At 53.3% G+C, this 21,812-nt stretch overlaps 7 protein-coding genes across 7 annotated transcripts; 2 read left to right on the forward strand and 5 right to left on the reverse strand.

Annotated features, from left to right (window-relative positions):
- Positions 1–896: 896 nt before the first annotated feature.
- Z519_02328 (uncharacterized protein) lies at positions 897–2,780 on the reverse strand (the record flags this gene model as incomplete). The annotated part of the gene is made up of 3 exons (XM_016760085.1): positions 897–1,442; positions 1,513–2,578; positions 2,635–2,780. 3 exons carry the CDS (start codon positions 2,778–2,780, stop codon positions 897–899), a joined length of 1,758 nt encoding a protein of 585 aa, XP_016623606.1.
- Positions 2,781–6,293: 3,513 nt separating this feature from the next.
- Positions 6,294–7,622, reverse strand: Z519_02329 (uncharacterized protein; the record flags this gene model as incomplete). The annotated part of the gene is made up of 1 exon (XM_016760086.1): positions 6,294–7,622. The coding sequence occupies one exon, from the start codon at positions 7,620–7,622 to the stop codon at positions 6,294–6,296; it is 1,329 nt and encodes a 442-aa protein (XP_016623607.1).
- Positions 7,623–9,284: 1,662 nt separating this feature from the next.
- Z519_02330 (uncharacterized protein) lies at positions 9,285–11,031 on the reverse strand (the record flags this gene model as incomplete). Its single annotated transcript, XM_016760087.1, has 4 exons — positions 9,285–9,626; positions 9,715–10,077; positions 10,149–10,464; positions 10,529–11,031. The coding sequence occupies 4 exons, from the start codon at positions 11,029–11,031 to the stop codon at positions 9,285–9,287; spliced, it is 1,524 nt and encodes a 507-aa protein (XP_016623608.1).
- Positions 11,032–11,773: 742 nt separating this feature from the next.
- Z519_02331 (uncharacterized protein) lies at positions 11,774–14,151 on the reverse strand (the record flags this gene model as incomplete). The annotated part of the gene is made up of 3 exons (XM_016760088.1): positions 11,774–12,805; positions 12,861–13,953; positions 14,039–14,151. The coding sequence occupies 3 exons, from the start codon at positions 14,149–14,151 to the stop codon at positions 11,774–11,776; spliced, it is 2,238 nt and encodes a 745-aa protein (XP_016623609.1).
- Positions 14,152–15,060: 909 nt separating this feature from the next.
- On the forward strand, positions 15,061–15,884 carry Z519_02332 (uncharacterized protein; the record flags this gene model as incomplete). The annotated part of the gene is made up of 3 exons (XM_016760089.1): positions 15,061–15,147; positions 15,204–15,441; positions 15,502–15,884. 3 exons carry the CDS (start codon positions 15,061–15,063, stop codon positions 15,882–15,884), a joined length of 708 nt encoding a protein of 235 aa, XP_016623610.1.
- Positions 15,885–16,648: 764 nt separating this feature from the next.
- On the reverse strand, positions 16,649–17,794 carry Z519_02333 (uncharacterized protein; the record flags this gene model as incomplete). The annotated part of the gene is made up of 4 exons (XM_016760090.1): positions 16,649–16,951; positions 17,002–17,208; positions 17,263–17,554; positions 17,613–17,794. The coding sequence occupies 4 exons, from the start codon at positions 17,792–17,794 to the stop codon at positions 16,649–16,651; spliced, it is 984 nt and encodes a 327-aa protein (XP_016623611.1).
- Positions 17,795–19,659: 1,865 nt separating this feature from the next.
- On the forward strand, positions 19,660–20,554 carry Z519_02334 (uncharacterized protein; the record flags this gene model as incomplete). Its single annotated transcript, XM_016760091.1, has 2 exons — positions 19,660–19,809; positions 19,877–20,554. The coding sequence occupies 2 exons, from the start codon at positions 19,660–19,662 to the stop codon at positions 20,552–20,554; spliced, it is 828 nt and encodes a 275-aa protein (XP_016623612.1).
- Between the last annotated feature and the right edge of the window lie 1,258 nt (positions 20,555–21,812).

Raw genomic sequence — 21,812 nt, forward strand, 5'->3', positions numbered from 1 at the left:
CTATCCTGCCCTGCCTTGCCTTGCCCTACCTCCCTTTGCGCTCCGTCGTCCACATATACGCCACGCAGGCGCCACACGAGATCCGCGATCCCCACCATGGAGATTCCGCACCCACACGGGCTGAAGACCGCTATCGTACAAAGGCATTCGAAGGGAATTGCCTCTTTGATACTACTACTCCATGGTACAAGTACCACCCTCTTTCTTTAGTCCGAGTGATGGATGGGAACGGCTAGTACGTACAGGGCTAGACCAAGTTGACTCGCTTATTCTGGCATCTCGCTGTGCAAACACAATTCATAATCAGTTTCCCGATTGGCTACCTAGGTGGTCAGTTACGGAGTCCTCTGATTGGGGTGTTGGATTTCTCCTTTAGGTAGAGCCTGGTAGCCCCCAGAAAACCACTTCCGGCTAGCTTCGAGAACACACCGAACGAAGCGATGTCCTCGCCCTCGCTCTCGCTCTCCCTCCAGCGATGGAGGCAGGTGGCGGCTTAGTCGCGAGTGGCTCCCTGCTCTTGATAGGCTGGTCGGGGACGACACGGCGTTCTCTTTTGTTTTGTTTTTGTTTTTGTTTTTGTTTTTCTGTAAACGTGGGGGATTCCAGTGCGTAGGCGTTGCGCGTAAGAAAGAGGGGAAAGAGAGGAAGAGAGCGAGAGACAGAAAGTGGGAGGGAAAGGAAAACGGAAAGAAAAGAGGAAAGGAAGGGGAATGGAAATGGAAAGAGATGGATCATACTGAACGAATAGGTTCGATTCTAATGTTACAATGGGGCTCCTATCCTAGGTCTGGCTTGTCACGACGATATTAACTATGTAGTCAATGACTTATTCCCACATTCCCGGTCTTCTGCGACGGACTACGATTTCTACCGCCGCCGCTACTACTCATCGTCGTTCATTTGAAGAGGCTGGGATAGTCAGCCTTGATCAGATCAGCGCCCTTCTCCGCGACCATGTAGACGTCGTTCTGGATCCTGCAGTCGGGAATGACGGGGAAGACGGAGGCGTCGATGACGCGCAGGTTGGACGCGCCGTATACCTGCAGCTTTGGGTTGACGACGCCCTGCTTGATGTCCTTGCCCAGCCGGGCGGTGCCGCACGGGTGGAAGCCCGTCTGGGAGCGCTCGAGGATCTGGCGGATCATGGCCTCGTCCGAGTTGCGCGGCATCGGCCAAGGATAGTCGCCTTCGATGAGGTCCTTCATACCCTCGCCGTTCATGACGATGTCGTCGATCATGCGCACGCCCTCACGCAGCGCGATCAGGTCAAGGTCGTGCGAGAAGAAGTTGATGTTGACGTACGGCTGCTCGGTCGGGTCGGTCGAGTTGAGCTTGACTTCGCCGTTACGCGACAGAGGGCGCATCAGGTCCACGATGACGGTCAGGTAGTCGCCCTGAGGAGGCGTGGGGAAGTGCCACTGGAAAGCGTCACAGAACATTGGCTGCGCAGATGTCACGTCAGTTCCTGGTTATCACAAAGTGAAAAGGGATTCTTTTGATGGTATGACTTACCACAAAGTCGACCTCAAAGTGCGGCTGACCAGCAGGCCCGAACGGATCGACGCCACCGTTCTTAGCCTTGTACTCACGGTACTCCTTGGATGTCTCGAACCACTCGTCAGCTCTAGGGAAGGCGACCAGCTCGAGCAGACCACTGCTATACGGGCCTGTGCGGTTCTTTCTGTAGGCGGCGATGGCGCCGTCCTTCTGAGGACCGGCGCGCAGGAGATGGCTGTCAAGGCCATAGCCGTCCTTGATCTTGAAGACGTGGGACAAGATCGGGTGGTCCAAGAGGTTCTGGCCCACGTGCTCCGAGTCGACGAGGGTCTTAATCCCCTTAGATTCAAGGTGTTCCTTAGGGCCGATTCCAGAAAGCATAAGGAGCTTAGGGGTCTCAAACACGCCCTGAGAGACGATGACTTCGTACTTGGCGCGGAAGGTGTAGTCTTGGCCGTCGGGGCCGATGACAGTGACGCCTACGGCCTTGTTGCCTTCAAAGACAATCTTCTTGGAAATCGTCGAGGACATGAGTGTCACATTTTCCTTTCCCTCGATGAAGACGGCCGCCGTGGATCGTCTACCCTTGTAGATGCTATTGACGCACTTGAACAGACCCTTCTGGACGCCGCTGTAGACATCGGTAGTCAGCTCTTGGCCCTTGCTTACCCAGGCCTTCTCAAGAGCGTCACGGAAAGGCTGCAACTCTGGGATCAAGTCGGAATGCGAGATATGAAGGGGTCCACCGCGGTTGCCGATCTTTGCAAGGTCGGCTGGGTAGAGTTTGTTGTCGTCATGGAATGTGGTGGATTTGTTGAAGTATTCCTTGGTGTTCTCCCAGTTCCATTCATCCGTTCCATATTCGACCCAGTCGTCGAACGTGGCCGCACTACCACGGACCCAGGTGTAGTAGTTACCACCGCTGCTACCGCCGAGCATCTTGCCACGAGTGTTGGGCTTCTCAACTCGCGTGTAGTCCGGCCGGTTGATCATAGTGGTCTTGTACCCCCAGTCATATTGACTGCCTCGCAGCTCAAACGCACGAGCCGGAGTGGAAATCTCGGGGATCTCGTTGGTGTTGCTAGTTAAAGTTAGCCGCGAGGGCTGATACTGAGAGACCAAAGGGGATCAACATACTTGATACCAGCCTCGATCACGAGCACCGAAACCTTGGGGTTCTCAGCCAAACGGCCAGCAACAACGCAACCGGCAGTACCACCTCCGACGACAATGAAGTCGAAGGCTTGAGGGGCACCTTTCGGAGCTGTGGCGGGGTGCACCATTATGGTAAGTACCGAAGAGATTGGTTCTTTTTAGAGGGAGAGGTTGTGTTGATAAGCTGTTATAATGGTTTCCCCAAGAGCACTAGACTTATGACTGTGTCAATTCAAGATACCTCGAAGGAGTGGCCCTCATTTATACCTTCGAACCTGGCCCTGATCCATATCTGACGCCATTCATTGTAAGGTTGAACTGACCAGACATTATGTCGTTGTCTATACGTTCTTTGGACAAGGTTCCGTTGCATACCGCGAATCTGCAAGGCCCTCCCACCAATTCAAGCGGCTGTTTCGATATAGAGCACCTCGTGGTAGAAAGTCCTGGTCGATTGCCTTTCAGTAGGCAAATGGATGAGCCGTTGGACAATATTCAGGTCTTCGGCGTGCGTCAACAGGGACAGTCTCCGTCCCAGGACCCATCATGGTGCAGAGGAGGACAAAGTTGGTATCAGGCCTCGCAAGTGGTAAGCTGGGGGTGAAAAGGCCGGCCTTTCCGTTTGGACACAAGGCTTGCAGCTGTTTCGGTCGATGCAAAGCGGCGCTTAGCAGAACTGAACCCAGTGCCACAACTCGTGCGAGCTGCGTGAGAGAAGCAATCCATTCTTCGAGAGTCGCGGGGAGCCTTCGCGCGAGATGAATGTTATGGCTCAACCTACCTAAGGATAGTGTCTCTTCGATACTATTATTCATCCGTGACTTACCTGTTCAAGGAACGGTCCTGGGATGCGAGATTTCAGCCTCGCAGCAATCGATTTTAGTCTTCTTTTGCACGCCATCAATACGTCAACTGCTTTTTTTCTGCGAATCAAAGTGCTCTGCAAATTTTCCGGTTGCACATGTAGGACTCACTCAGTCTGTCCCGAGTGGAGACAGGTTGTCGCACGGATCACGGATCACGGATCACGGATCATTCTTTGCCTTGCCGTCAGTTTGTCGGTACCGCCAGGCCCCACGATCCTCGTCAGCCGGGATGCTTGTTTTGTTGACCCGTTGGTATGATATATGGCGCAAGAGATGAATATGCGGTGGATCAGCACGGGAAGTGCCTGTTCACATTGCAAAATGTTTTGAAGGTGGGTGTACTCGATGGAAGCAGGGTTAACAAAGCCGGTATGATGAGAGCATGGAGCATGAACACTATTGACTGACTATACTGCACCTTTCTCCGCATCGAGCCATGACGTGTACACGGGCTTGTTTCTGAGTGGCTCCGAGTAGTTGCATCGATCAAGTTGTACATCAGTCTGTCCTAGCATACCTTTACCCCGGTACTTGGAATAAGTGCGAAGTATTTGCATGAATTTCAAAGGTTCGCGAATGAATCGGTCGCTGAATATAGCCTAAAGGGGCTCCGGGGCCATTTCAGCATGGATGCTCGCTCTGTGCTCGCTCTCCCGTAGGCTCGCTGGATGATTGTAGTAGCGAAATGGCTGGGTCTTGGTGGCTGCTTGTCGCCCACATTTACCCGGCATAGTAAGCCCGCCCACTTTTACCCGGCGCAGTAAGAGCGAGGCGAGTCTCGGAATGCCAGGCAGGCCCTGGGTAGGTCCCAGCGAAGCCCTTCGTGCGAGGGATGAACCAGGATATGTGCCGCTCGCCAGCCTCTCATCTCCTCGCCCCTAATCACTCGATGCAGTCTGATGAATAACGAGGCCGCCATGTCGCATGTGGTCGAAGTGTCCGAGCAAATAGGACAGAGCCCTGGTGCATCACGCAGCGCACTGCACCTGAGTCACCGGTGAAAATAATAAAATGGCGGAAGGGCATCGACCGATTGTTCAGCAACACACAAGTAGGTCGTGGTTAAGATCGTCGATGCCTTCGCCTGTTCTGAACGAAACCCCGTAGCTAGAGAATGTTGGGACTTGAAGCAGTCGGAAACACCGGGGCCAATTGCAGGGTGAAAGGTTTCGAATAGAATTGATTGATGGCTACCAAGTACTCGGTCCTTGGGTTCATACTGCAGCTATTTCCCGGAAGTTGGCGGGGCGATATACAGTGGGTGGAGAGCCCACAGGTCATCACATGCTCGGGTCACCTGCCCTCCAAGGTTGGGCCTCACCAACCGTCGCCAACAGCTCGAGAGCTCCTGTTCTCTCCACGACTTCCGAGTTGCTTCTCCGTTGGATTGTCTCAGTAGGTCGTCGCCATTATCCAGGCTCGCTCACAAAGGATGCGTGTGATTGTCGCAGGCAGTGTCCTAAAGACCTGCTCGATCTGATGCCTCATCTGCCTCGTTGGTAACAGCGGGAACGGAGGCCATCCAAGGAAGAAAGCTCAAATCCGAGAGCCTAGAGAGAGACCGGCCGGGGTGAATTCGCGATCACTTTACTCATCCCTGAAAGGGCAGGGTAAGAATGAGACTCGGTCAAAATGTTTCACCGAATCTTTTCTCAAATTCCCAAGTTCTCACAGCCCATTCGAGAATGAAGTAGGAATTGGCTGAAAGTGGACTGGTGAACCAAGCTATATCCATGCCTGCGACAAAACACGTCAGTCATGGTCTTTATCAAGGTCAATACCCTCTACGCGGCAAGCAAACAGCCCCCACCGAACGCGTTTGGGACGATGCCAGGAGATCATGCCTCCATGCCGGATTCCGCACTGACCCTCAGGAGTTTGTTTACAACCAAATGAAAACCAAAACTGGTCGAAAATCGGGGCCCAAGACAAGATCTCACAATGGCTACGCGACAACGACATATTCTCAAAGGCCATCCGTCCGATGTCGACTCACTCCTACACGCGGTCTTTTTGTCTTTTGGCGTTGCTCACACCTGATGCCCATGAACATCCAAACGAACACATCTCCTTAAGTCTGCAGCCTTTGTGGTAACTGCAATTGCGCCATATTTCCATTCAAGGCTATCCACAACTCTCCCTCCAAATACAAGTGACCAATTTGCGGTCTGCAGCTCTTCCATGGCAATAACAAACAGCCCAACACATCGACAATATTGGCCTCTCAGCCTGCGCACTGGGTTCGCTGAAGGCCTGATTTGAACTGACACCACAGATCGTCTACAAGGATATATTAGCATGCTGGTGGGACGGTCGTAGGATAACTAGCCGCTAGATACCGGACACCGGATCCCACCGCCGTGATGTGTCGGCAGAGTTACTTGTTCAACAACGCCCCCTAGGGACCTGTCTAGGCTGGCGGGACTCCGTGGACCTTCCGGCCAGGCTGCTTAGTGCACACCCGAAGTTGAAATACATGGTGTATGGGCTTCAAGAACGCGTCTTCATGATTACAGAACAATTCTTGCTCTATACATAGGCAGGTGTGGTTTAAAAGAAACTTGAAGGAGAGTCAGTTGGGTGCTTGAGCTCGCTGCCCGCTAATATGAGAGGCTGTCTGAAGGCGGTTCCAAGATGCGTTTGAGCAAGCGCATATTCTAAAAAACATCACTCTTCTTCCTTCTCTGACACTCCTCCCCGCCTCCCTTCTCTCCATTCGCTACAGCTTCACCATGTTATGCCTCCCACCATTACCTACAACTAGCGGGCCACTCCCTACTTCACCTTGCCGAACGCCGAGGCCGGGACAGGCACAGGATCCAGAGGCACCAACGTCGCATGGGACGAATGCGGCCAGACCAGCCCCGCAAACACGAGATTGACGAGCTGCGAGTACTGGATCTGAGTCGCCGAGACCGTGATCGTCTGCGGCTTGGGGATCTCGTATGGCGGGTGGACCAGGAACGTTGGCGTGGGGACACCACTGGTATTCCCCGCTGGAACCGGCGCCTGGATGATCATGGCGGGATGCCCTGGTTTCCAGGCCGGGACTCGGAGCTCGTATTGTACGGTCTCGATCCAGAAGGTCGCCGTCATCGCCGTCGCTTGGGCATTGGGACCGGTGTTTGTGCCCGTACTGGCTCCGATCAGGAACCCGGTGTTCGCAGTGCCGCCGCCGAGCTCAGGTGTCGCTGGAGTGGTTGAGACAGTGAAGAAGATGGTGTTAGTAATCTTCTGGCCCACGATGGCGTTGCGTAGGACGGTGGCCGGATCGGTGAGTATGGCCTGGGTGATAGTGCCAGCCGCAATGAACTTGGTAAGGTCCTGTGGTAAGCGGGCTGTGTCTGTGCTGGCCGCCGTTTGAGAAGGGAAGGGGATCGACTTTCCAGACACGAGGGCGGATGGTGTGATATTCACCGCTGGAATTGTCGGTGGTCCATCCACAATGCCGACAGTGGACGTGGGGTCAAGACATTGAGCGTTAATCGTGGTCCCATGGGGGATTGAGCCCATACGGTTCAGCGACTCGGGAACAACGGGGTCGGAAGTGGTGGCTGGGATGTGCATCCACAGTCCTGGCTCAAAATGGATACCAGAGGGAGTACCATCTCCTTTACCGGTGGCAGGATTGGACACATCGTTGATGGTCTGGCGGTAGGGTACACCGTTGAGGAAGATGTCGCCCTGTGTGCCAAAACCACGGTTTGGAACGTTGCCGAGAGCCTGGTCGAAGGCCAACGTCTCCTGGGTCAAATTGAGCTCCAGGGTATTGTCATTCGGCACTGCCGGTGGGGCCGGAGAGACAGGGTTGGGAAACGTGGTGTTACTACTGGTTCCATTGTTCGGTCGGAATATAGTGTTGAAGCCAGTCCCGTGGAACGTACCGCTGAAGTTTGAAAGCACGCTGAGCGGTGGAATTGTTGTGCTCGGAGGGGAGGCCGGTGGGAGAAGGGGCTTGCCTGGCTCGAAACCACGCTTGAGCCTCTCATCTTGTGGTTGGATCCTGAAGTTGGACGGCAGATGGATCGACGGCATCGAGACCTCAGGGGGTTGGGAGTGTCCACTGACTCCGTTGACTCCGTTCAAGACGGTCTGTGTTGCCATGGCTGCTATCAAATGCCTCAATATTGGGTGAAGTGGATTGTGTCTGGAAGGAGAGGAGAGACGGAGGGCAGTCCTCGAGGTCTTAAATGACACCTGTTTCGAGCTCGTGTTTGGTAGAGGAGGGATCAACCGCCTCCATCGCGCACATTGCACATGAAGGCCTCAAGCAGGACTTTGGATCGAGGCCAAACAGGCATGTGGTCTGATTTTCAGCTTGCAAACGACACGGGGTCAGTCTTAGCTAGGATCGCGACAACGACAACCCTGATCGCCAATCAATGTCCTCTTGTCAATCAGCTGATGGCGATTCGACAACCTTTCTCACAATAACTTGGCTTACGCATCGCGTTGTTGACCACCGTCTTGCAGGCTAGACGAGAATGTCTCCAGTAACTGACGTTAGCAAAGTTTGAGCGGTGCAGGTGTGGAAAAGAACCAAAGTCCAGGGGCGTTCTTCGCTTGTGCCTGATTCGACTCTGGGCAAGCGCTCCATCTGTCATGGCTACCATCAAATCCTACTATCGCCCAGCTTCTTTCTTCTGATCGTCCATATTCAATAAAATGTCATGTCGGCAGACCGATGCTAGTTAGCTGCCCTGGCCATGCGCATCGTGTCCTTCGGTCCAAAGTCTCGGATATTTTTCACCTCGTTTCCATCCCGGAGATCTTGAGGACCGGGGTGGACATCGACAAGCAAGTGATCCTGGGGAGGCTGAGGCATGCTCACCATTGACCTCCGCTGACCTGGCCTTACCAGACTGCCTCACGGGTCTTCAAGACAGGTAATTGTCGGTCAGTGAGGCACACAGGCACTCGTTTGGTAGTGTAACGAGATGCCTGAAAGCTATTCCTTGGGCAACTCACCCTTTCTAAGACGGGACCGACTGGAAGGTGGTGAGGCTGACGCCATCTGATGCGGGTTGCCTCGCCGGGAATATAGTATCATTCAGGCCGCCCCGTTCAGGCCGCTGACGGATGTGCTAACAGTCCAAGGTCAGAAACCTGACACAAGGACGGGGTAGTCATGCGCCATCTGTCAAAATAAACCCAAAGGTCTCGATCTGGCTTTTCTGAAGCCCTCGGCGAGGGGGGTTGACCAATCTGCATTACGAAGGGGATGGGTCATCAGGGCGGACTGTGCGTTCTTTAACCGCACCGCGGTCAGCACCGAGCCGGTTTTCCTATGCCTTCGCTGCGGGAAGCAGAGCATGATCGTTGAAATGACGTGAGAATACAGTCTTGTACTGGGGACTATTGACAAGCGACAGACGACACCGAGATCAGAGGCGACGCAGTTTGGTAACCAACTCCCCTATTCGTACCACCCGGGATATTGCCGCACTTACCCGGTTTGCCCGGTTTGGTGCCGGGGAGGGGCGTCGAACTCGGTTAGTCCCCACCTCCTTTTCCCCCACAGCCTTGCCCTGCAAAGCCTTGCAACAGAGAGGTAGTAGTAGCTGTTCCTTCAGATAATCAAGTCTAGTTATTGTTGACCTACGAAAATCATTGTATGTTACATAAGATATTGATTTCGTTCCTAGATTCACCTTCAATGCCACCAGCCAGCTCAAACAGAACGCCTGATGCTTCATATGTTATATCTCGGTCCCCTCTATAATCCCCACACATGCCGCTCTTCCTGCAATCTGTTGTCTTCGACACCTAGGCTACAAAAGAAGTGTGGGTGGGAGTCGGGATGCCCATATTGAAAAAGACGCTCTTGACCTGGGTGTAATTGTCCAGGGCCTCGCCGCCGAGCTCGCGCCCGATACCGCTCTCCTTGTATCCGCCGAAGGGCATGCTCCAGTGCAGGAAGTTGAACATATTGACCCACGTCGTGCCGGCCCTCAGCTTCTTGGTGATGCGCAGCGCGCGCTGGTAGTCGTTCGTGTGCACGCCCGCGGCCAGGCCGTAGCTGGTGTCGTTGGCGGCCGCGATCACTTCGTCCTCGGACTTGAACTTGGCGATGACGACCACGGGCCCGAAGATTTCTTCCTTCACGATCTGCAAACACGGCACCGTTAGCTTTGGTGCAGGGTGGATAGGACCAGCAGCCTGTTCCTCAGAGGAGGAGGTGAGGTTCTGTGCGTACCTTCATCTCTGGAGTCACGTCCGTGAAAATGGTGGGCTCGATAAAGTAGCCGCCGTCCTTGGAGACCGGGTTACCTCCAAGGTGGAGCGTCGCCCCTTCTTTCTTCCCAATGTCAATGTACCCGAGGATTTTGTCGTATTGAGACCTGTTGATCTGGGGACCCTGATCCGTCTCGCTGCTGAAGTTGCTTCCAACCTTGATTGAGGCCATCTTCTTGGTGAAAGCCGCGAGGAAGGCATCGTATATATCCTCATGCACATAGATGCGGGTGCCAGCATGACACACCTGGCCGGCATGGAAGTCGATGCCGAGGACCGACCAGTCCACTGCTTTCTGCAGGTCTGCATCGGGGAAAACGATGTTCTGTGGCACGTCAATTTCATCCTCTTTCCCCGAGAGACGGCGAGAGGTGGGAGCAGAGAGGGCGGGCTTACCGGGCTTTTGCCCCCGAGCTCGAGCGTGACCTTTTTGAGATTCGAGGATGCCGCCGCTTTGAGAATTACTCGTCCCGTCGCAGTGGACCCCGTGAACGCGACCTTGTCAATGTCCATGTGGTTCGCGATAGCGGCGCCCACCGTCGGACCAAAACCAGACACTAGGTTGACCGTGCCGGGCGGAAATCCAGCTTCGCGGATGAGCTCGCACATTTTGAGAGCCGACAGCGGCGTGCTCTCGGCCGACTTCATCACGATCGTGTTGCCTGTTGCCAGAGCAGGGGCAATCTTCCAGATGAACATCATAAGTGGGAAGCTGGTATGGGGGGTGATCTGTCAGCGTCCATTTCCTCCCCAAGAGACATAGGCAAGATACGTACTTCCAGGGGATGATTTGTCCGCACACTCCAATGGGCTCTCGGACCGTGTATGCGAAAGTCCCGGGGACGGTCGCGGCGGTCCTTCCATAGACCTTGTCTGCCCAACTTGCATAGTACCTCAGAGTGCCAATAGAGCCCGGAAGATCGACGGTCGATGCTTGATTGAGAGGCTTACCGCTGTCGACCATCTCGACGGCGAGGATCTCGTCCCGGTTCTTCTCCATCAGGTCGGCCAGGCGGTGCAACAGCGACGCTCTCCATGCGGGATCCGAATCAGCCCATCCGCCGTCAAAAGCCTTTCTGGCTGCCTTCACCGCCAGGTCAACATCTTCGGCCTGGCCTTCTTCGATCGACAGGAGCACTTTCCCAGTGGCTGGGTTCTCAACTTCAAAGGTTTTCCCGCCAAGCGCCTTGACGAACTCGTTGTTGATGAAGAGGCCGGTGGGGATCGATATCTCCTTGCCGTTTATCACGACAGACTTGGAGGGAGCGCTGGCAGCCATTTCTGGTGACGGTGCTTCAGGTTGTTTGTCAGACTTTGGTAGAAATAAGAGATTAAAGTACAAGGGACAATTGCGGAACCGAAAAACCCTGGGACGAGGAGACACATTGCTAATATATACATGTCCGTGTCTGTATGCTACGCCGCACGGCCGGCAGCCAACATCACAATAGCCATCAGGGAACGGCTAGAGCGGTACCCCACAAACGAGGGATGACAAAGGTATCGAGAGCGGAGGCGGGTCACACCCGTCGATGAAATTCCAGACACTATGCTGGCGGGAGACTTCGGAGAATGCTTGACAGAGAGATCCCGTCTCCAGGCCGGAGCCTCCCGCAAACTATATGACGTTGTTCCTGATTCAATGCTGGCAGAGTGGAAACGGACTTTGGTTGAGTAATCCCTCCTAAGCAGGTTTCGAGAAAGAGACCCGAAGTCGAACTGCGGGTTGGACTCGTCACTCGATATTGTACTTTACCGGCTGAACATCGCTTTTCTGTGGCAAGGGGATATAGCAAAAGTAGAAGAGGTGAATCTGCAGAGAAAGGGTTCATTTTAGGAGTCACTGTATTTTTACATGTGACCTGCCTCAACCACATAGCATCAGCGGTGTACTGCAAGCCTTTTGAACGCACGACAGACGACCACGACTCTTGGATCTAACACGATATTGCTGTACATTGGCAAATAATGGATTTTTGGCGCCAGGTCACCTCTCCCGCTCTCTTTTGGAACCAGTTCATTTACTGATTTTGCCCGGTTTCCTGGAGGCCGTCGCCAAAGAAGTTCTGTATCACTTCGTCCACGCTGGGGTAGTCCTCCCCCATCATCTGAGCACTGTTCGTACTGCCATCTCCGCCAGAGCCCATGAAGTATGACAGCATGTCGGTGGTTGTGAAAGAGTCGGCCTGTACCTCGTAGAACGGGGACAAGTATCCGTTGCCTATACTTGAGTTCCCGAACTGGAGCGGCTGGAAGTCGGGAGAGATCAGGTCGACGTCAATGGCATCGCTTGGTCGTCCTAACTCCAAGTTTGTCGAGATCTGCGGCGTGGGCTGTGATCTTGGGTCTAGTTTGTCGCTCTGCGCCCCACAGTGCTTCGGGTTAAATCGTGACATTGTCGCCGCTGAGATGCGGTCCAACACATCACGACTCCTGTTTGCCTCTGGCCAATACTCCCCTGTAGCGCTAAGAATGTCGGAGGTCGATTTTAGAGCTCTCACAAGAGTGTCGACTTCGACTTCATCAGCAATCCCATTAGGCGTCCAGACACAGTAAAACATGGTGATAACGCAGAGGAAAAGCGAATGAGCGCTAATCCAACTGTAATGAAGCGTGTTGGCGGTGTAGAGTCTGTGGTAGAGCTTGCTGCACTTCATGGCACTTGCAAAACATTCGCGGAGAGCTGCCTTGGTGGGATGCTGGAAAACAGGGTTCGGCCGGAGAACCAGCATGATGAGCTCGTGGTATTTGATTTCGCAGAGGTGATTCATATAACGTCGTTCGCTGCCTTCTGGCTGTTGCGGGATATCCTCCTTCCATTTCCGAAGTCGATTCAACATGTCCTCTCTCCATCGAGCGACGTCACTGGTAGATGGTTGCGTGTACGGTGGGTATTGTCGACCGACACAGTACAATACACATTTTATTTCCGAGTTGAATCTTGCAAGTTTGAAGAGGTGGATTGCACTGGACAGGTTCGTCAGAGAGTCAACTCTCTGACCGGGCTGTGTTTGGCTCGATTCAAGATCCTTGTCGTTGGTATCCAAAGGCAACTGCGGGAGTTAGTCCTGGTTGGCAAACAGTTACGATCAGGGTCGTAGAGCTCACCGTCAAATCGCATTGCTCGTCCATCAAGCCGAGCGGTCTTCCCATGATAGTGCACAGGATGCGATCAATCGTGTAAACACACCAGAAAACTCTGGTTCGCAGCTCTTGCTCGAAAACAGAAAATAAGTTTCCGGGAGCATTGCGCTGCAGACCCAGCTCTATTGTCCATGCCAGACAATGGTAATGAAGCGACCAGAGACTCAATCCAGAGGATGGATTGTTCATGGTATACATCTGCAGAAGCAAGATGCATTGAACCCCTGTGAAAGACGCCTTTTGGAAGATGCTATCGAGCCGACTCATTGCAGAAGCGCAGTAGCCTTCAGCACATAGTGGTACTTTGGCTCGGCGCGCCAGAATGGTGGCACCGATTGCCAGGACCATGAAAACCTGAAATTCGCATGTCGGCCCGACTTCAGCACCAGCATACAGTTGTCCGAGGATTTCCATATATGTAGCTTCATGCAGGAAGGGAAATTGCATGTGAACGCTTTCGAAATACGCCTGCGACAACCACCGCGCATGTCTGTGATCTGACGGCAGCTCTTGGGGTCGAATGATAAGAAGATCGGCGGGGATCGAGAAACGATCCCTCGTAGGTTCAGGCGGGTACTGTTTCTCAACTTGAATCTTTCGTCCCAGTCCGGCTAAGACGAATCTGGTGAAAAACAAGCCGCTGGAAGGGCCCAGGTAGCGGAGATCTGTTCCCGTGGCGACGGAGACGAGTCCAATCTGATGAGTGATATCGCTAAGTGACTCGTCGTCCTGAGAATAGCTGTCGTGAGCCCCATCTTCATGCTGAGACTGAGATAGATCAGCCTCCCTAGATCGACTGGTAGGTGTGCCATGGGATCGATAACGTGGCCCTCCGTTCAGGTCGACACTGGGCACATTTTCCCGAACAATGGATTCGAGCCAAGCAACTCGGGCCTCCAAGTCGTGCACATAGCTGAATAGCAGGCGATTAATTCTAGGGGATAATCCAATCTGGGCAGCTGGCTCACCTTCGAGGGATATCGCGAGATGTTCCCCCGCCCACGCAATTAGCTCCTGCTTTTCGACATGCACCACAAGCCGGCAATGCTCCATCACACTAGTGACCCGTCATTATTCCGTGTACAGGCGGAACAGCTAGTATTCGTTCTGGGGGTGAAAGCACCAGAAGCGAGAGAACCTACCCGAATTTTCCGCTTCTGACATCGCACGCAGGCGGCGCTGATACGTGATCGCGCTTTGCACGGCCGTTGTGGGTGTTGACTGGGTGAGACATCAGCTGTCTCAACTGCGGCATCGTTCATGTTGCTACCTGCGCAATGAAGATGAGACTTGACGGATGCAGTCCGATTTAACATGGATGCTTCCCGCTATCCTGCGGAAGGCCCGATTTGTCAGCGTCTTCGAATGTGGTGTTATTGCTGCTAACGTAATGAATTCGTTTGCCGAAGAATTCGTTGCAAACATCCTATTACTGCTCAACGCGGCAGATCCGTTGACGTATTGCATGCTTTGCGGACAAGGCTGAGTACCGTCGCGGGCCATATCCCGAGAAAACCCCTTGCTGTGGCGACATATGTTGGGCTCGGCCAAGAGATGTTACAGTTCAAGGAGATCGATCTGGTCTTCTATTCAATGCCTCACAAATTCCAAGGTGAAGCAGTTGAACCGAACCGCCCCGAGCAATGACCAAAATGTGTCGTGATAGTCTCAACCCGATTGATCTTCTACACCATGGAAAACATATCATAGCGTTTTGCAACACGCAGAGGACGGATACCATCCGAAGGGCGACGTGTCATCACGGAAGCTCCGCTCTGCAGGGTTGAGGTTCCTAGGTACATCACCCAAACTCCACTCGCAACTTACGGATGAGAGGTTTATTGGATGGGGAAATCGATTTTCGACAAAGGCTCGATAATGACAAACCGATGTTACTGTTGCTGGCTGGAGCATGAATCGTCTGGGTTCTGTGAATCGAGGCCTGAATTTGATCCAGGGCCCTTGGCTCCTTGCTGATTACCACGACATCAAAGCCGACTCCAAAGGAGTTAATCTCTGCCGGACAGGCATGGACAGGTGGTTGCCCCTCAGGACCTCAGCAATATAAACCAAGGCGGTTGTTTGCAACTGGGGGTTCAATTTTGAATCATCAAACATCCTCCCCTCAGACGTGTTCTTGGTCTTGTCTGAACCTTTCGTTGCAATGTCGGTCTCAAAGCCGCGTGTACTCTTCGTCCTAACATCTCACAGCGCACTGGGCACGTCCGGCAAGCCTACAGGCTGGTATCTAGTGAGTTAGCCTTTCCACGTTTCATGTGCGTGGAAGTCCTCACCTATAATCCATAGCCCGAGTTCGCACACCCGTATCACCAACTGCAACAGGTCGCGGATATCACTGTAGCATCCCCAGCCGGCGGTGCAGCACCTGTTGACCCGGGCTCGGTCGAAAGCTGGAAGCAGGACGAGGTTTCTAGTCAGTTCTGGGAGAGGCAATCTGCTCTCTGGAAAAACACAGAGAAGCTCTCAAATTTCGTGGGAAAGGCCCCAGACTTCGCCGCCATCTTCTATGTGGGAGGCCATGGTCGTAAGTCGTATCGTGTTTTCTTCGGGTCGATACCACTCCACCCTGCTAAAAGTTGAGAAGCGATGTACGACCTTGCAACAGATGCAGACTCGATCCAGCTCATTCGAGAATTTTTCGAAAGCGGCAAAGTTGTCGGCGCCGTCTGTCATGGTTCCGCTGCCCTGGTCAACGTCAAACTCTCGGATGGCAGCTACCTGGTGGCAGATGCAGAGGTGACAGGCTTCTCCAACGACGAGGAGGATCAAATTGGGTTATCCCAGTTCATGCCGTTCATGCTGGAGACGGAGCTTAACAAAATCAGTAATGGGAAGTATGTTAAAGCAGACAGGCCTTGGGGCGAGTGTGTCGCCGTGTCGAAGGGCGGACGACTGATTACCGGGCAGAACCCTATGAGTGCTACAGCAACAGGTAATGCACTTGTCAACGCAGTTAGCAAGCTATAGCGCTGGAATCTTGGGGACTGAAATTGCCCACGGCAGTGACTGGTCCTTGGGTCTCTTCAATACGATCGCCTTCTGGAATTGAGCGCTGTTTCTTTGGTATGCTTGTCAGTGAACCCCCAATTCACTTTCCCCGTCAGAGGGCAGATAACTAGACATGGTATATCTCGAAGGCAAGGGCTACTCAGCTCTTGAAACGGAAGATGACTTTTGTTGAAGTAAGCATCAAGGGGAAAAATGGGATTGATAGAAGGGGTTTAGGATTCAGGGGTGTTATGGGAAGGCCCCGTTTGGGCGGACAGGGAGATGATCCAATATTAAACTTCTCCGTACTGCGGTATATAAAGTTGAGCGCAACCGTCTCGCCGTTCTTGTTACATGGCGAGATGGGTCGCTGTCCTTGCACTTGCTATTCAGGGGAATTGAAACCGCCGCCGCCGAGAAAGGAAATGAGTTCAATTCCGATCACAAGGAACAGGGCTGTGAACTTTTGGTAGTGGATAATATTAAGGTATTGGAAGATACAGCCACCTAGGCAAGAAAGATATGGTTGTCGCGTGGGCTGATCCATCAACCTTCCTTGACTAGTCGTTCCGATATTTCAGCCTCAGGCATCACCTCTTCGAGCTGCAGTTGGAAAAAGCAGTTAAGCCTTCCCATTCCTTGCCAATAAAAGCATGCCTTGCTAAAAGGATATCGTCTTTCCTTCATCTTTGTGCATTTGTCGCGTGCATTTGTCGGTCAATGTCTGTGCTAGCGTTCTTCACTTAAGCAGCAGCAACCTCCTCGGTCGTGCCGTTGGTACCATTTTCAGTCGTCTCAGCACCATCTTCCTTTCCTGGGCTATCGATGGCGACCTTGACAGCGATCTCGCGACCCTCAATCTGCTTGCCATTCATCTCTTCAACAGCCTTCTTCTGCATCTCCTCGGACGCAAGTGTGACGAAGCCGAAGCCACGGCCCTTGCGAGGCTCGTTGCGGGCAGCAAGTTTCTTGACCATGAACCGTGGGATCGGACGCAGAGCAATCTTGGCAGAGCTGGGTTGGTAGGCGGCGAAGAGTTCCTTGAGCTAAACGAAGGTTAGCATGCGACCAACTGTTTGGCTTCTGCGGTCCATACCTTTTCCTCGCTAAGGTCGTAGGGCAAGTTGGCAACCATGACCTTGGTGGTGGACGGGATGCCATCCTCTGGAGGACCTCGTTGCTTGGGGGGACGAGGAGTTCGAGATTTAGCGTCAGCTGCGGGAGCGGCCTTGTTGGCTTCAGCAGTGACGTCTGTCAAGGGCAGGGGGGTCTCTGCGAGCTCGGTGGCAGGCGCACCAGCCTCCTGTAATGAGTCAGTCATCCGTTCTTCAGGTCGCAGACATTTGGCGTCACGTACAGCAGTGCCCCTTGCACCTCCACGGCCACGACCACCTCGGCCACGTCCGCGGCCACCACGACCGCGTCCAGCGGCTCTCTTACGGTCAGCCTCAGCACCTTCGGCGGTACCCTCAGGGGTTGCGGCCTGATCGGGCTTGCGGGCAACTTGGACAGAGACCTTGCGCTCAAGGATCTCCTTGCCTGACAGGTTCTCGATGGCCTTTTCCGCCTCTTCAGCAGTCTTCAGATCAACAAAGGCGTAGCCGACGGGGCGGTTGGTGCGGGGGTTGACAGGAATGGAGGTTGACTCGCTGTTGCAACAAGATTAATCACACGGACGGATGGAAAATCCCGACAGTTGCCACCTACACATCGTAGCCAGAAAAGAACTGCTTGAGTTCCGCCTCAGTGGTCGCATAAGCGAGATTCCCGATGTACAATCGACGACCTTCGGCTGCGGAGGCCAGAACGCTCTCGTTGTTGGCAGCAGAGGTATCCTCAAGGCTGGCGTTCTTGAGGTTTTCGGCAAGGTTGTCGACGGCAGTAGACATTGTGGCTGAGGCACAAGTTGGATGAGTTGACAAGTGGTTAAAAATGTGGACTTGTGGAAGGGAACTTGACTCAGGTAGCTAGAGGCTGCCTTGGGAATCAATTGACGGAGGGGTGGGAAGGGTAGCTGGGTGCCCTAGATTCAAAGGATTGTTTGAAGATGAGCTCGGGTTGTGATCAGTTGAAGGATGAACTGGTTGATGAGAAACAAAAGGAAGGGAAATTCCAAAGGGGCCTTTTTGACTGCAGGCCGAGAAGAAAATAAATTGTTTAGCGGCAGTAGCGGTGGGCGCAATTTAGTCATGCGGAAGTGACGAATCGGCGGGCCCCAGCCAGCGGGAGCGAACCGAAAAAGGGCAAGCGCGGGCGACATCCGGTGGCGCTAACGGATGTTAACAGGCCCCAAGAATACTACTTGAGAAAACACCTAATACCATGTAGGCCCAGTAGGCCCCAAGGCCCCAACAGGCATTAATGTCAGACTTTCGCCACTGGAAGATTCACACCACCAACGCTCCCTGCGCTCGTCTCGCGTGCCCAAAGTGATGGCTCCTTCCCCAGTGCAGCTAGTCTTCACTCCTGATTCTCCACTGTTCACTTATTGCTTGCATGCGCAGTTTGTACCTGACAGCAGGCGCCCCCTTTGACCCGCACAATACCGACGTACTGGCTTCTGCGAGAGAGATGCCTTGCAGAAAATGGCACGCCAATCACGCCCGAGACGGCTATTCACGAACAATAGACGTGTGAATGTCACTGGGCCCAACGCCTAACGCCAACGTTTGGTTTAAGGGAGGAAGCCTAGGTGACAGCCACAAGAGGGAGCAAACAACACCAGCAACCTTTCATGTGCAAATCAATCAGCCTTGTTAAGGAGCCTGTGCCAGCAATTACCCCTTCGTGCCTGCCTTCCACCACTTGCACAAGGCAGTCAAAGCCCTGGGACAGATCAGCCGGTGTGGCGACCCTATTGTGCATTGCCTCTCTAGAGTCGTCAACAGGCATCGCACCTGGTTTATAGGTGCCGGGCAATGTTTGGTGGAAGTAAAGAGGAGGGCTGTTCACGAAATCCCCCAGCCTTGATCCGAATGCCAATCTATGAACCCCATCTGTATGCAGGTCTTGGGCCTTTGGAGTCTCGGGGCACCGGTCGTGCCAATCCCAGAGCGTTCTGGGGCCATGCGGTAGGGATCGTTCCACTCGCAGCAAGTGGGTTGTGACCAATGAGAATGGACACGAAGCGTTCCCAGCAAGAAACCTGTCGACTTGGAGCATGCCAGGAAGGTAGCTCGGTAGGTAGGAGGTATAGTCCATGAACACCATCTCGAAGTTCGGACTGATATAAGTACGGAGTATATATCGTAGATAGGAGGAGGTAATTGAAAACACTCGAGTCGAATATTGAAGCGCCACGACGAGCCTCAGCCTTACGAGTTACACAGACTAGAACGCCACACAGCCGCTGCGCCCCATCTTTCGCGTCTCGGTTCTTGCTGCCCCGTGTCTTTGATCTGTTGTGACCGCTTCCTAAGCCCCCCGTTTGCCTCGTCTCAATATCGTCACTCCTTTCGATTCCTTGTACAGTACTCCGTAGTCGTTTGCTATCTGTATACCTACCCTTTGCTGGTCTTTCTTTCCCTTTTGAGCAACGGCCCGACTTGTCCTCGCCCTACGAACAACAGCCCTTCGGCCTGACCTCATATCTCACCCAAGCCGAAAGTAACACAACCAAGGCAAACACATCGCAACTTTGCCAGCCTTAGCTGCGCCCTTCTTCTGAACTGCGGCTCATCGAACGCCCTTGGGATATCCACTGCCTCGAGTCTCTTCTCTCGCACAACCCGAGTTTGAGGCATCGCGAGCAAAGATGAGGCTCCAACTAGACCAGTTCGGCCAGATCAAGAATTACATTCACATGGGCCAGGCGGCCGTCCTCTTCCTTGCCTGGGTTCTTACAATCGCCTTACTCACGAGGCCTGGCACAACGGATGGCCGAGTCGGCTGGTACTTTGGCCTGGTGAGTCCCCTCACCCACTGCCAGTCCGTCCGGTCTTGACCTCAAACTAATGCAAATCTACCTGCAGTGCTGGCTCACTATACCCATCCTAATCTACCTCGTAATGGTCCCCATGTGGTCCCGCGCCCGCCGCTTCTCCAACGTCTATGCTTTCGCCGCGCTTGACTCTCTGGCCGTGATTTTCTGGCTTAGTGCTTGGGCTGCTGTTGCCAGCTACGTCTCTGCGGGGAAGGGCAAAGGGAAGAGCACGGATAAGAACGCTACAGGCTGCGATAATTTTAAGTACGGCAGTCCCGGGCGTTGCAAGCTGTCTGAGACCATCATCGTGTTTGGCGTGATTGAAATGCTGCTGTTCGTCGCTACGGCATTTATCTCTTTTCGAGCCGTTATGACGTTCAAGAGGACGGGAATGATGCCTCAAAATTTGCCTGGTTCCGGAGGCAAGAACGACTTCTCTGCGCAGACGCAGGACGCGTTCTCAAGTAATCTGCGGAATGATGATGAGGACTTCGATGAACACCCCGGTGCGGGTGGAAGGCAAGAATACGCATATCAGAAGCCTTCTCTCGATGATGCATATGCCCCGATCCGCCAAAACGACCACGACAATGACCTCGCACAGATGCCGGCCGCACAGCCGACGAGTCCACTGAACCATACTGGACTGGGTATTCATGATTACAACACGAGTTACAACCCAGGGTCGTACAGTGCACAGAACCAACCTATTCTAGCAGGGCGATAACGAATCTCTTTGCTTGTCTTCCTTCTCTTTTCTGTGCTTCAACACCAACATGTGCCTTGGGACTGTGGAAAGACATTGTGCTTTCCATGTTACGACGGTTGAAGCGTTCGAGCGTTTCTTCCCTTCTTTCACTTTACAGGGAGGGGTTTGGCATGTCGGTGGGATAATTTGGAATCCTGAATAGACTAGAAGGGAAGGAATCATTTTAAGTATGGCTGTCATCACGGTCAAGCCAAAAAGCCCATGTTTCAAATATCACGACGTATGCTCCGAAGCTTGTCTGAAACTTGTGCAGAATGCCTCCGTAATTTCCTTTTACTCTGGTCTGGACCGTCGACATTCTCATGTCTTGAGTAGTCTATCCTGGCTTTAGGTCTAGGTCTGGAGGGGGAGGGAGGAGAAGGGAGCAGGAGGCATGAAACCGCATCGTCCTCATACCCAGTCCTCGTACCGAGTACTCCGACCCGGCTTGCGTGGCCCTCTCGAAGGGTCTACCCATGTACCATGTATATGGCCCGAGGGTTGCGGAATACATACCTAGATACAGCTTATATGCTTTTGACGCTGATACCTCGAAAGTCCTCGCTACATACGCTACCGTATCCCTAGCCAGCTAGGCGTTTGCTTATATATCTATCTATGTCCACCCCTTATCTGCAGAATAGGTGTGGATGACTATACCGAGCGAGAACTAAGTAGGTACAGTTAAAGCATATACTAACTCGGTACTTACTCCGTCCGTATTACCTTACTTTCCCTTAGCTGTTTGAGTTAGTGCGCATGCACACGTATGGTGGCAGGTGGCCCGCCGGAAGGAAGGGAGGGGGTTTGAAGGTTCGTTTCGCGATGACGAATCTTTCGTCGAGTAGTCCGTACTGTGTAGGTACCTACATGCCTAGATTCGCGGACGATGCAAGGTACGGAGTTCGGGGTACCCGCTACCAACCTGTCCATCCACATACTAACCCACATACTAACCCAGGTTACCTAGTTGCATTGTGCATACGGAACTGTTCTCGCCCACTGCAGAAGCAAGGACTGGCGCAGGCTCTCGCAAACCGGACTCTCGCCGTGTGCCTATGAGAAATCCGACACAGGCAGTGGGCACACAGAAGAGCAACAAGGAACAGCAAAAGCCTTCACTACACCGAAGATCGAATCCTCTGTTATTTCTTCCTGGCTATCTTTTTCTTTACTGCTCGTCTCATCGCTTAAAATGCGGACTCTTTCCTGCTAAAATCAAGTAGCTCAATCACGA

Source organism: Cladophialophora bantiana (genome assembly GCF_000835475.1).
Source record: "Cladophialophora bantiana CBS 173.52 unplaced genomic scaffold supercont1.3, whole genome shotgun sequence".
NCBI classification, from domain to species: Eukaryota; Fungi; Ascomycota; class Eurotiomycetes; order Chaetothyriales; family Herpotrichiellaceae; genus Cladophialophora; species Cladophialophora bantiana.